At 42.4% G+C, this 14,857-nt stretch overlaps 1 protein-coding gene across 15 annotated transcripts in view; it reads right to left on the bottom strand.

Annotated features, from left to right (window-relative positions):
* UNC13A (unc-13 homolog A) overlaps window positions 1–14,857 on the bottom strand; it is a 308,976-nt gene that overhangs the window by 242,059 nt on the left and 52,060 nt on the right. For all 15 annotated transcript variants that reach the window (XM_077475833.1, XM_077475836.1, XM_077475835.1 and 12 more), the window contains exon 2: window positions 4,792–4,821. In XM_077475833.1, the coding sequence (XP_077331959.1) occupies window positions 4,792–4,821 (30 nt within the window). The remainder of the gene's footprint in view (window positions 1–4,791; window positions 4,822–14,857) is intronic.

The following is a 14,857-nucleotide window of genomic DNA, read 5'->3' as shown; positions in this document are numbered from 1 at the left end:
TTTCTTTCACCCCTCACGCCCTCTCTCTTTCACCCCCACCCCTCCTCTATTTAATTTGATTGTTTTAACAAAAACATTTTGCGTTTTCATTTTATTCAGGGCCCACCAAAATCCTCAGCACCAGGTCTATGATGTTCTTAATCCAGTCCTGTGGTGGGGGGCATAATTTTTGCAGACAACTGTCTAAGAGGAGAATTTCCCTCACTTTGATTAAATATCCTCTCTTTTTTGTGTATCCAAGACAAATAGTGAAGGTGAATCTACCCAGTGGAACACAGACACCAAAAAATAAAAAAGGGTTTTAGACCTTTCCCAGACTTTAACCACTTCCCGACCGCCGCACGACGATGTACGTCGACAGAATGGCACGGGCAGGCATAAGGGCTTACATGTACGTCCTTGCCTGCCCGCCGGTCGGGGGCCCGATCGGGCCCCCGCCCGGTGCCTGCGGCGGTCGGTATTCGTTCGGGAGCGATCCCGGACGAGGGGACGGCCATTCATTCATGGCCACCCCCTCGCGATCGCTCCCGACGAATGAAAATGTCCCGTGACATCATTTCCTCTCCTGTAATGTAAACACAGGAGAGGAAGTGATGTATTCTCTCCTCCGTGTCGGTATTTTTCGTTCCGGCACCGAGGAGAGAGGTTCGGTGAGTTGCACCAACACACCACACATACAGTAGAACATGCCAGGCACACTCACACCCCCCCTTTACCCCCCGATCACCCCCCAATTACCCCTGCCCCCCCAGTCACAGTGACACCAATTGCTTTTTTTTTTTTTTTTTTGGCATTGGTGTCATTTGTGACTGTAATAACTGTTAGGGCAGTTAGGGTTAGCCCCCTTTAGATCTAATGTGCCCCCCTAACCCCCCCAATAAAGGTTTAACCCCGTGATCACCCCCCGTCGCCAGTGTCACTAAGGCTGGGTTCACATTGCAGCGGTTTATGACAACGAATGTGATTCGCACCGCACTGCAGTGCAAATCACATCCGATCTCTGTGCGATTCGAGTTCAGCCATACAGATAGTATGGCTGAATTCGTGTCGCACCCGCCGCACCCGGCGCAAATTCGCACGGGACCCTTTTTTTGGCCCGCAACAGAATCGGATCGCATGGGTGTTCACACCATGCGATCCGAGTTTGCAGATCGCACTGCGATATGCGAACTGATCTGGGGGTGTCATTAACATTTCACTGACACTCCCAGCAGTTCGCATAGGGCAGTGTGAACTGCCGCCGGGAGGCATGCGATGCGGGAACCCGCCGCGGATTCATGGCGTTCCCGCATCGCTCCAGTGTGAACCCAGCCTAATAAGCGATAGTTTTTCTGATCGCTGTATTAGTGTCACAGGTGACGCTAGTTAGGCAGGTAGGTATTTAGGTTCGCCGCAGCTTTTTATAGCGCCAGGGACCCCCATATACTACCGGATAAAGCCCCCTGATTGCCCCCTAGTTAACCCTTTCACCAGTGATCACCATATAACTGTTACAGGTGACGCTGGTTGGTTAGTTATTTTTTTATAGTTTCAGGGCACCCGCCATTTATTACCTAATAAAGGTTTAACCCCCTGATCACCCGGCGGGTGTCATTTGTGACTGTAATAACTGTTAGGGCAGTTAGGGTTAGCCCCCTTTAGTTCTAAGGTACCCCCCTAACCCCCCCAATAAAGGTTTAACCCCGTGATCACCCCCCGTCGCCAGTGTCACTAAAGCTGGGTTCACATTGCAGCGGTTTATGAGAACGGATGTGATTCGCACCGCACTGCAGTGCAAATCACATCCGATCTCTGTGCGATTCGAGTTCAGCCATACAGATAGTATGGCTGAATTCGTGTCGCACCCGCCGCAAACTCGTACGGGACCCTTTTTTTGGTCCGCAGCAGAATCGGATCGCATGGGTGTTCACACCATGCGATCCGAGTTTGCAGATCGCACTGCGATATGCGAACTGATCTGGGGGTGTCATTAACATTTCACTGACACTCCCAGCAGTTCGCATAGGGCAGTGTGAACTGCCACCGGGAGGCATGCGATGCGGGAACCCGCCGCGGATTCATGGCGTTCCCGCATCGCTCCAGTGTGAACCCAGCCTAATAAGCGATAGTTTTTCTGATCGCTGTATTAGTGTCACAGGTGACGCTAGTTAGGCAGGTAGGTATTTAGGTTCGCCGCAGCTTTTTATAGCGCCAGGGACCCCCATATACTACCGGATAAAGCCCCCTGATTGCCCCCTAGTTAACCCTTTCACCAGTGATCACCATATAACTGTTACAGGTGACGCTGGTTGGTTAGTTATTTTTTTATAGTTTCAGGGCACCCGCCATTTATTACCTAATAAAGGTTTAACCCCCTGATCACCCGGCGGGTGTCATTTGTGACTGTAATAACTGTTAGGGCAGTTAGGGTTAGCCCCCTTTAGTTCTAAGGTACCCCCCTAACCCCCCCAATAAAGGTTTAACCCCGTGATCACCCCCCGTCGCCAGTGTCACTAAAGCTGGGTTCACATTGCAGCGGTTTATGAGAACGGATGTGATTCGCACCGCACTGCAGTGCAAATCACATCCGATCTCTGTGCGATTCGAGTTCAGCCATACAGATAGTATGGCTGAATTCGTGTCGCACCCGCCGCAAACTCGTACGGGACCCTTTTTTTGGTCCGCAGCAGAATCGGATCGCATGGGTGTTCACACCATGCGATCCGAATTTGCAGATCGCACTGCGATATGCGAACTGATCTGGGGGTGTCATTAACATTTCACTGACACTCCCAGCAGTTCGCATAGGGCAGTGTGAACTGCCGCCGGGAGGCATATGATGCGGGAACCCGCCGCGGATTCGTGGCGTTCCCGCATCGCTCCAGTGTGAACCCAGCCTAATAAGCAATCGTTTTTCTGATCACTGTATTAGTGTCACAGGTGACGCTAGTTAGGCAGGTAGGTATTTAGGTTCGCCGCAGCTTTTTATAGCGCCAGGGACCCCCATATACTACCGCATAAAGCCCCCTGATTGCCCCCTAGTTAACCCTTTCACCAGTGATCACCATATAACTGTTACAGGTGACGCTGGTTGGTTAGTTATTTTTTTTATAGTTTCAGGGCACCCGCCATTTATTACCTAGTCTCACTAGTGTACCCCTAAATTTAGGGGTGTCTACTTTCCAAAATGGGGTCATTTGGGGGGGGGTTTGTGCCATCTTGGCATTTTATGGCCTTCAAAACTGTAACGCCCTTAGAAAGCCTGAAGGCGGTGCTTGGTTTTCGGGGCCCCGTATGCGGCTAGGCTCCCAAAAAGTCACACATATGTGGTATCCCCGTACTCAGGAGAAGCAGCAGAATTTATTTTGGGGTGTCATTTCACATATGCCCATAGCATGTGTGAGCAATATATCATTTAGTGACAACTTTGTGAAAAAAAAATTAAAAAAAATTAAAGTTTGTAATTTTCCCACAACTTGTGGCAAAATATAAAATATTCCATGGACTCAAAATGCCTCTCAGCAAATAGCTTGGGGTGTCTACTTTCTAAAATGGGGTCATTTGTGGGGGTTTTGTGCCATCTTGGCATTTTATGGCCTTCAAAACTGTAATAGGTAGTGAGAAGTGAAATCAAAAATTTACGCCCTTAGAAAGCCTGAAGGCGGTGCTTGGTTTTCGGGGCCCCGTACGTGGCTAGGCTCCCAAAAAGTCCCACATATGTGGTATCCCCGTACTCAGGAGAAGCAGCAGAATTTATTTTGGGGTATCATTTCACATATGCCCATAGCATGTGTGAGCAATATATCATTTAGTGACAACTTTGTGTAAAAAAAAAAAAAAATTTTTTTTTTGTCATTATTCAATCGCTTGAGGCAAAAAAATAAAATATTCAATGGGCTCAACATGCCACTTATCAATTTCCTTAGGGTGTCTACTTTCCAAAATGGGGTCATTTGGGGGGGTTTTGTACTGCCCTGCCATTTTAGCACCTCAAGAAATGAGATAGGCAGTCGTAAACTAAAAGCTGCGTAAATTCCAGAAAACGTACCTTAGTTTGTAGATGTGACAACTTTTGCGCAAACCAATAAATATACAATTATTGACTTTTTTTTTACCAAAGACATGTGGCTGAATGAATTTTGGCCTAAATGTATGACTAAAATTGAGTTTATTGGATTTTTCTAATAACAAAAAGTAGAAAATATCATTTTTTTTCAAAATTTGCGGTCTTTTTACGTTTATATCGCAAAAAATAAAAATCGCAGAGGCAATCAAATACCATAAAAAGAAAGCTCTATTTGTGGGAAGAAAAGGACGCAAATTTTGTTTGGGTACAACATTGCATGACCGCGCAATTACCAGTTAAAGCAGCGCAGTGCCAAATTGTAAAAAGACCTCTGGTCATTTACCAGCAAAATGGTCCGGTCTGAAGGTGGTTAAAAGACCAAATAATAGAGTGCTGGCTACATACACATAAAATATATTTCTGCTTTTTTTTATAACACGTTTTAAAAATAAGCAATTTCTTTTTAATACTTTACAAATTTCTAAGGAAAGCTTGCACACGGTCTAGGTAGGTTTTGCTCAGTGGCTGCAACCCTGGCTAGACTCCAAGGGTATCAATAAACTCTGTACCTTTCATCATTAAGAAATTGCCTTTCTAGCTACAACTGATAAAATATCACACAATCAGTGATTCAATATGTAAAATATGGTACAGTGTACTTTCACTTTTCATAACAAACACATGCATATTCTACAAAAAAAAACAAAAAACATATTTGCAATATATATAAAATGTGTACTTCTTACCTTGGGGACCATCAAACTTAGCCTTTTTCACTGTAAAAAAAAAAAAAAGAAGAAAAAAATAACTTAGTTCAAATGCACAACAGCAAACATTGCAGCATTTTAAGAATATTTGGTACACACATTAATGGTATTATGTGTTTTTCAAGAAAATATTGATTGAATTTTGGTTTAAAAATGTGTGTTTACATTTTCCAATTTCAATGGTTATTGATATCTCATGATAATAAAAAAATAAGCAATAATCTCACATGCACTGAACATCCACCAAACATTCCTATTTGTTTTACTGGTAAATCCGTTGCTGCATTTATAGTACACGTCTACCAGGAAGATTCACCTGCATGTTCACTGGATCAAGCAACCATAACCAACATCCACCAACATCTGTTGTTCAATGTGAAAAGATGCTTTCTGTACTATTTATTCTGTTTATACGCTAATTATAGCTCACTGATTTGGATACAGATTCTTAGAAAACCTTTACTCTGTACATTCACCATTGTGAAGTGGTGAATCTGCATTCTGAAACATGTTCTAGGCCCCCTTTAGTTGTACTCCGCACCTTCATTTTCATTTTAAACGGACTGACAATGCACCACAACGCATAAAAAAACTGGACATGTAGCTTTTTTTTACAAGGCACCACACTGCACAGATGGTTCCTAATTGTGCATCATAATATGCTGCAATATTTGTGCACTGGGGTGCATTTGATCACTGATCATACGTTACTGTGTTCTGTGGTAACGTGTGGTAAAACAGGTGTGGGCATTGTAGAAGTGGGATTTTTTATTTGTTTTGCATGAATGGCATATTACAAATTAAAATCCTCTATTTCTCATGATGAATAGGTATTGTATCTCAATCTCACAGAACCTCCACATGTACCTGTGTTATTCAAGTAGCATCAACAAATAATGCTTGTGAACTGACATCAATTTCATATTAACAAGTGTTCAAATGTGGCATACAGATAATGCAAGTTAATCTCTAATGCCGCATACACACGATCGGAATTCCGGCCAGAAAAAGATCGATGAGAGCTTGTCATCGGAAAATGCAACCGTGTGTATGCTCCATCGGAATTTAGCTGTTCACATTTCCGCCAGCCAAAAATTGATAGCATGTTCTCAATTTTTCAGATAGAAAAACTTTCTATCGGAAATTCCGATCGTGTGTATGCAATTCCGACACGCCAAAAATCACGCATGCTCAGATTCAACTATGAGGCAGAAGCTATTGGCTACTGGCTATTGAACTTCCTTTTTCTAGTCTCGTCGTACGTATTGTACGTCACCGTGTTATAAACAATCGGAATTTGGTGTAAGCGTGTGTAGGCAAGAGAGCTTGAGCCGAATTCCATCGGAATTCCGTTGGGAAAACCATCAGAGCTTTTTCCAGCGAGAATTCCTATCGTGTGTACTGTATACGGCATAATAGTGAATGCAGTATTTCTATACAGAGCGTGAAAATACCTTATATAACACATATAACATAAGCTTTGTGAATGGTTTCATTTTTTTTCTGCGCTAAATCAGAGTTTTTAAAACATTCACCAGACAGTGACTGAACATTCAAACAAAAATACTCCTACTTTATAAAGATTCACTGCACATTCTGTTCTTTAACATCCACTGACATCACATTCACCTTTTTATAAAAAATTGTAAGGAAATGTGTTTGAATGTAACGTGACTGTCATTCAATGCATTAAGATGAATGTAAGTGTGGTTTCACTGAGTATAAATTATATGACCCCTAGTATTTGACAAACCAGAGGTATTCAGTAACAATGCCATACACAGAAAGGTACTTTGAAAAACATGTTCCAGGATAACAGTAATAATTGCACTCTAATCAACAGATCCACAAAACAGGAGTAGAACAGATTTTCTACAGTTCTATTTTTCTGGTTAAAAAATCCAATTAGTTATATTTGTAGTAGCTATAAAAGAGGAAGCAAACCCTGATGAGTTTACTTCCTCTTTCATTCCCTGCAAAGGCAAAGCATAATGGACTACTATGCATTGCATAGTAGCCCATTATGTGTCACTTACCTGACACAGGAGCCAGCGATGTCACCGCTGTCCCCTGTAGTCCGCCGCATCCATCTTTTCGGTGGGGTCTCGCAGCTCCACCGCTGTCATTCAGCGGAGCCGTGATGACGTCACTCCCGCGCATGCACACAGGAGCCGACACACGTGGCAGCTCCGTTGTTGGAAATTCCGCGCTCAGTGCGCCTGCGCGCCGCTGTCTACAGCGCATGCGCCGTATCGGTTTAGGAGATTTTTCTTGGACCTACAGGTAAGCCTTAATCTAGGCTTACCTGTAGGTCAAAGTGGTTTGTAAGGGTTTACAACCACTTAAAATTCTAATATAAAAAAAATTATGATATATATATATATATATATATATATATATATATATATATATATATATATATATATAAATATATATAAAAAATAGAATAGTTACATGCATATCACAATCTAGAGCTTACACTTGAAACTCCAAAACGAAACATTTCTATTTCTATTTAAATAAATTTTTACATTATTAAGTTTAAAAATAAAAAGTTAGTGCGTTAGGAATGTGAAGCTCTATATAAGGTAAGCAGTTACTGTAAATGTATACATGATACAGAAGAGATTACTGACCATGCCAACCACTGGTCTACAAAAATGGTGTATAGCTCTGGCCAGGGGGCCTTTAAGGTGCATAAGCCAGACAGCCCGGGCATTCTCACAGCTGCGCCACAGGATAATCTCTCTCTACCCACTGGTGACTGACAAGCCTGTAAAGGAAGCTGAAAGGCAGAAAACCTGTGATTGGCTGCATTGAAGGCAAATCCTAAGCCCTTTGGTCACCTACTTTTCTGCTGAACTTTGCATACGTTTGTTGCATCACTACTACTCTTAGGGACACTTTATTTAAGGGGAAAAAAACATTATTTTTTCTGTCTCTTGTTTAGGAAATTTTGTGAAGATAGCTTTGCTTTTGTGGATTAAAAATACCTTCATCTGAAGTTTGGAGGGCCCTGTGGCTGATGAATTTTGCACGGATTTAGCAACTGCCCAGTGCTTGCTTAGGGATAGTGAACTGATGCTCAGTACCAGTAATTATCTGTATCTGTCTACATAACAAGGATATCTGTTGCATTGATTAATGTATATTGATGCTTGCATTGTAATTTTCCATCTGATTTTCAGTGTGTTCTGTTAGTTCGTTCTGACCAGCCGACCGTTTTGAAGCCATGTTGCGGTTACGTACACGTCATAGAGTTCATGTTATGCGGGGGCTTGGTGTTAGGGTTCTTACTTTGACCCAAGTCCAGTCCATGAACAGGGCAAGGAGGAGTTCATGGACAAAGAATTGGTTGCTCCAGGGTGACCAATTCTCACACATGCCTTTGTTGTGGGAGATTTGTGAGAATAATCCTGATGATTTCAGGAATTATCTCCAGATGGCGGACCCCGTTTTTCACCATCTGTTGGCTTTGTGGCAAGCCATCACTCCTGAACAAAGGCTAGTCACCACCTTGCGGTACTTGGTGACGGGGAGAAGTCTGCAGGACATCAAGTTCTTGACAGGCATCTCCCCCCAGGCTCCGGGGATCATTATTCCAGACACCTGTTCTGCCATCATTCAGGTCCTGCAGAGGGACTATATTAGGGTAAGTTTTCTCCTTTAACATCACATTCTATGTATTTAATGTTTGCTAATGTATTGTATTTATTTCATTATTCTCTAATTACCATGAATGTAATATGCTGTTAATGTCCCCATTATCCTCATGCATGCTTGAATTTTTTATGGTCCTTTTTTTGTTCTTCATGCATATTTGCCTTCACTAACCTCCCCAGCATGCTATCCTGGGCCCATACACACCTAGCCTAGTCACTTAACAATGTATTTTGTCAGCTCCATAGTAGTGTTTTACCCTAAACAAACCCTAAAATGTGTACAAATATTATTGTTGTCCTTAAATTCAGGCAGAGTGCAAGAGGCTTTTTTTGGGGGGGGCCCAAATTTATTTGGAACCCTCCCTCCCCCCCAACCGCTAAGTCAGCCGATACCAATACTCTATCTGCTGACTTTGCCAAACCCATACACACTATATCTACCTCTTTTGTGGTCATATTTATGGATGAATTCATCAAAGCATGTAGTGAAAGGTCCTGCCTGAATACTTTCAAATGGTACTGTTTAAAGTTTGTTCTGCTATTATCTTGATAGGTAATTGCAGAATGTAAAAATGTGCTTCAATCTGGACAGTGTGTATTCATATTTTTGGATTATGACACTTCTTACCTGTCCAGTGCGCTGCCAATAGTGTAAGAAAGGAGGGGCTGGCCAAAGTAACACACATGATTTGTGCATTCAGCTCTCAATGAAGTGGAGCGGACTACTTGGGTCATCACAGGGGGTGAGGAATCTGATAAGTGGACCTCACATTTTTGTCTTTAAATACTCCTTAAAATAAATGTTTTATACTTATGTTGGCCAAGAATGTTTGTGTCCAATCTGCTTGCAATGTCATGTGCACAAGTACAATTTTTTTTTTCTTGTTTCACTCCATAGTTTCCTTCAACGCCACAGGAATGGCAGACTGTGGCTTCCTATTTGCCCAGCAGTGGGACTTTTCCAACTGCAGAGGGGCAATTGATGGGAAACATGTCCACTTTGTGCCACCCCCCAACTCGGTGCCATACTATTATAATTACAGTATTAATAGTATTGTGCTGTTGGCGGTGGTGTCGGCGAAATATGAGTTTCTCTATGTGGATGTGGGGAAGAATGGACGGCTCCAGAGTGGTGGCTTGGGCATCTTTCGTTCGTCTGTGTCACTGATAAAGCATTTGGGCTGGGTGATCACCTGATGTGGCCGTTCCCAATGAGGACACTCATCCTGGACCAGAGGGTTTTTAACTACTGGCTGGTCAGAGCCAGAAGAGTGGTGGAGAATGCTTTCGGGATAATGGACAGCTGGTTCCGCCTGTTCCTGGTGCCAATCAACATGCAGAATATAAACTAAACCATATAATACTTGCATGCTGCATTCTACACAACTTTCTCAGGAGAAATGCTACAAACTATGTGGCCTCAGTTGGGCCTGAAGCTGGATTTCTAGAACAAACAACAACCCTGAGGGCGCTTGAAGCTGGCCATCCTGGCTTGCCCCCCCAAAGTGCCCGTAAGGTCCGTCAAAAATATATGGAATACTTTGCAGGTAGGGGGGCCATTGATATGCCAGCAAATGTTTGATAAACCTTTTTAAAATAAAATGTTTAGTTAAAATGAAAGAATATTTCATTTGATTTACTGCTTGTGTTTCTTTTAGCTGTCTCCTAGGTTCTCCAATGGGCTTTTCTTTTTGGCCATTTTGTTCAATAGTGCAAACGTAATTTAGTTGATACATGAGGTGACAATCTCTTCTTCAGCTATTATGTTGTGGGTCTGCTACAATATTTTTGTTGTTAATGTATGTAATGCATTAATGATAAAAACACACATCCTTTTCAGCACCATGAAGTCATTGGGGGTTATCTACAAAAGCCAAATCCACTTTGCAATGCAAGTGCACTGAAAGTGCACTTGGAAGTGCAGTCGCTCTAAATCTAAGGGGTAGATCTGAAATGGGTGGAAGCTCTGCTGATTTTTTCATCCAATCATGTGCAAGCTAAAATGCTGTTTTTTATTTTCCTTGCTAATCCTCCTCGGATCTACAGTGACGTTACTTCCAAGTGCACTTTCAGTGCACTTTCAAGTGCACTTGCAGTGCAAAGTGGATTTGCCTTTAGTAAATAACCCCCATTGTTTTTAGTCCCCAAACTAGCCTGATTGGGGCACATTTTAGAGTACTGTGGGGGTTATTTACTAAAGGCAAATCCACTTTGCACTACAAGTGCACTGCAAGTACACTTGAAAGTGCACAGAAACAGCACTGAAAGTGCACTTGTAGTGTAAAGTGGATTTGCCTTTAGTAAATATCCCCCATTGTCACTGTAAACACCAAATTCTCCAAAAACTGGTATTGAGTATTGAAAGAAGAAGCCACACTTTGTTGAATATAAAACATTTTACTTAAAGCACATTCACATGAGTTCACAGGGTTTTTGAACAAACCAACATATTTGTTGTTAGGTTTGACAGTACAAATAGCCTTTTTTGGGTTAAACAGACATGTTTAAAATCATAAACATACACAACTCAGGAACTTACAAAGTTCAACTTTGACAAAGTGAAGGCAATATCAGACATTAGTATGTCCAAACTGTGTTGATATTGCCTTCATCAGATGGGGTGATGTCACCCCTGTGAAAGCCAAATTTTGAAGATGCACATAAATTGGGAGTCAAAATGTAGATTTCCCTCCTGATCCCATGCCTAATGTCAACATTTGCTAGCTCCCATCCTGGGGAATCAATGGATGTGTTTCGGGGTGCAACCCCTTCCTCTCATCTACTTTAGCTGTGAGGAAGGGGTTGCACCCACAAAACGCATACCTTGATATCCCATGATAACAGATAGCACATTTTGACACACTGTGTCCATCTTCAAAATTTGTCTTTCTAAAAAATATTTAAAATGTGTGAAAATAATAAAAATACAAACAAAGTAGAAGAATTTTGGGTTGTTTTAGATTCTGCCTAAAACATCAGTGATGTTTTTGAGTCTTTTTTCCAAATCATTGATGTCTTCCTTGATCTTCTGTAAATCACGATTGCACACCATGATCACCCTGATAAGGACGTGTGCACTTGCACTTGTGAAATAAGATTCTTCTGCCACAATATCCACATCACCTAAAATAAAAAACACATCATGTATTACAAATATGCAGGCATACATGTATTACCTGAAGCTATTGTCTCACACACTCACTATTTCGCCCACTTCATAAACCTCTCCTTCCTCCACATTCTGATTGTGGTGTTGTGAGTTCCCCTTCTTTCAGAGGTTGGGGGTCCCTGGTAACCTTTTCTCCCCTATGTGAATTAAAAAATAGGTATACTTATCACACAGATATTTGAGGCCAGAAATAGAAATATGAAACATTGTCCCAATGTATCCAGTCCAAACTGAAAACATTATTTTTTTTTGCCTTTCGAAAGCTGGAATAATTACCTTTTTTGTGCAAGTTTCACAGATGGAGACACCCCTAGTATCCACTGGAGAACCTGTGTGGGACACACTAAAAAGTTTGTTCTGGTGTCCCACACTAGTGCTCCTGCGTCCAGATGTGTAAACAGCTGATGAGTGCCCTCTCCTTACACTGAATCAAGTTTGCATTTCATTCTAGTTACAAACCCATCTATACAGCAATGTAATAAACGTCTTTTAATACAAATAGGCATGAACAAATGTAGTTAACCTGCATCTGCCAAAAACATTGTATTAGTGGGCGAATGAACAATGTTTACTACGAATGATTACTGTGCCCACGAACCTGAAACTTGCCATTTTAAACTGTGCAACAGTAAAGAAAAGCACATGGAGCAGAACAAACGTAATAATAATAATAGGAACACACAACAAAATGCTTTTTTGCAGCACTCTCTTGATTCTTCTGTACTGATCCTGCTCCCTCAATTTGAGGTCTGTTTATCATTTCCTCAGTTGATCCTTGGATTGCCATACCCCAAAATTCTTCTGCAGACTTTTCACAACTTTAGCCATGATCTTGGCCTTTCTCACATTTGGGTTTGGGTAAGGTCCACACTACCCATTATAGTCGGCCCTCTTCAAGATGTCCACCATCTCCACCATCTCACCAAAGGTCATATCAGAGGCCTTAAACCTCCTGGATCCGGACGTTTGTGGCTCCGGGCTTTTGTTGTCCTCCTCATTGCTGCTCTCCTCTGCATGCACTTGCACTTCCTCGCCATGTGCACACCCACTGCTCCGAAAGAGAAGGGGTGGGGAATATACTAGAAAAAAGGTCAGGGGCCGGCGGAGTTTCACGCATATTCAATGTATATAAAGCGTAACACGCGTGCGTCGTACGTACAACCTGTGAGCGGAGGACGAAGTAGCATAAGCATTGATCGTGATAACTAAGGTACAATTTGAACTTGGGGCATCAGTGGTCTATACTTCTTCTAGATTGAGGCCTATATTGGAACAATATTAGGAGAGTTTAGCCTGACATTAGGGTTTGTCTTGTGTTGTGTCTTGCAGAGAAAATGGATCAACTCAATGATCACAACTTCCTTCCCCAATTCATTGATATGTACAGAGAGCTGCCCTGTCTGTGGCAGGTGAAACACCCCTTTTATACTAAAAAAAGAGGTAGGCAGCGCTGGACCAATTGCTGAAATTGGTGAAGCCGCAGATCCCCAGGGCAAACATCAACTATTTGAAGGCCAAAATTGGTGGCCTGAGGAGCATATATAATAGGGAGCGTAAGAAGGTCCAAGATTCCATGAGATCAGGAGCAGCAGCAGATGACATTTATGTCCCCAGGCTGTGGCACTACGATAGACTGCAGTTTTTGTCAGACCAGACTGAAATCAAGCCATCACTCTCAACCCTTCCTTCCACACTTCCTTCCACTTCAAATGAGGCTTTAGAAGTCCAAACTGGGCCTTCAACCTAGGAAGACGATGTGAAGGAGCCCAGCTTGAGTCAGGTATAACATTGTTTAACATATTTCTCAAAATTGTGTTTGATGAACAATAAACTAAAAATATGTCCCATTTTCATACACAGGAAAGCCTCAGCCAGGAGGAGGCTGTAGAAAGTGGCAGCCAGGAGGTGGCGGGGCAAAGTGGCAGCCAGGAGGTGGCCGGGCCCAGTAGCCTGACCGAATCCCAGGTTCCTCCCCTCCGCCTTCCAACAAAAAGTACCAGGAAGGGGAGCAACATGGAGGAGTCAGCACTTTCTTTGATTCCACCCCAATCTTCAAGAGGCCTATGCCTGCATGGCAGCCAGCAAAATGAAGGAAATGGAGGTGGGCCAATGCCTCTGTTGTGAGGAAGTGATCTATCTGGCCCTAAATAAGGGATTGAGGGGCAAACTCACAAGCAAAACTCACCTGTGTGAGTTGTAACATCCTCCTTCTCCTCCACCTCCTGCCACAACTCCAACACCAGAGCTACAGCCCAGAAGCAAGGGTGGAAGGAAGCGTGTAAGGAAGACAAGAGGTTGATGGTCTGGGTTCAGTCTGGTCTGACAAAAGACGAAGGCTGTTGTAAGACCACAGCCTCAGGACATACATGTCATGTGCTGTTGCTCCCGATATCTCAGAATCAAAGAACGTATTGTGCTCCCTTTTAAATGGACTCCTCAGGCTACCAATTTTGCCTGTCAAATCATTGATGTGTGCCCTGGGGTACAAAGGCTTCGCCAATTTCACCAGTTTCTCCAGTGTTGCCTTATGCTCCATACACATGGTCGGACATTCCGACCACAAAATCCGTCAGATTTTTTGGCTACTGGGCTACGTAGAGGCCAGTAGCCAATAGCTTTTGTCTCCAAATTTTTTCTGAGCATGCGTGCCACTTTGTGCATCGGAATTCTCTACACACGATCAGAAAAAGTCAGATCAGATTTTGTTGTCGGAAAATTATAGATCCAGCTCTCAAACTTTTTCAGTCGGAAATTCCGACAGAAAAAGTCCGCTAGAGCCCACACACGATCGGATTTTCCGACAACATAATCCGATCTTACTTTTTCCGTCAAAATTTCCGACCGTGTGTATGGAGCTCCTAATAAATGCCTAGTTATGGGGCTCCTAATATCTAGTGTTATGACTCCAAATAAATGCCTAATTTATTTTCATAAATACTTGGCTATGTGTTTTAGTTAAAAAAGGGCAGTTTGTTTGTGAGTAGGCGGGTACATTTAAAAAAGACAATGTGAAATTAACAAGGGAAACCAAAACCAACTAAAATCTTTGTGTTTAAAAAGTACAAGATAATAATGGTGTTGTGGTAACTTGACACACAATATGAGAAAAAATATTATGGAGATCACTATAAAAAAAGGAGATCTTGATAAAAAAAAAGTGGATCACTATAAAAATAAATAAAACATTATTCTGGAGATCTGGCAAAAAAAAGAA

The sequence above is a fragment of the Lithobates pipiens genome, unplaced genomic scaffold (genome assembly GCF_037356315.1).
Source record: "Lithobates pipiens isolate NorthernLeopardFrog02 unplaced genomic scaffold, aLitPip1_a1.2 Scaffold_13, whole genome shotgun sequence".
NCBI lineage: Eukaryota > Metazoa > Chordata > Amphibia > Anura > Ranidae > Lithobates > Lithobates pipiens.
Note: the sequence above shows the minus strand (reverse complement) of the source record. Positions and strands in the feature narration are given on the sequence as shown.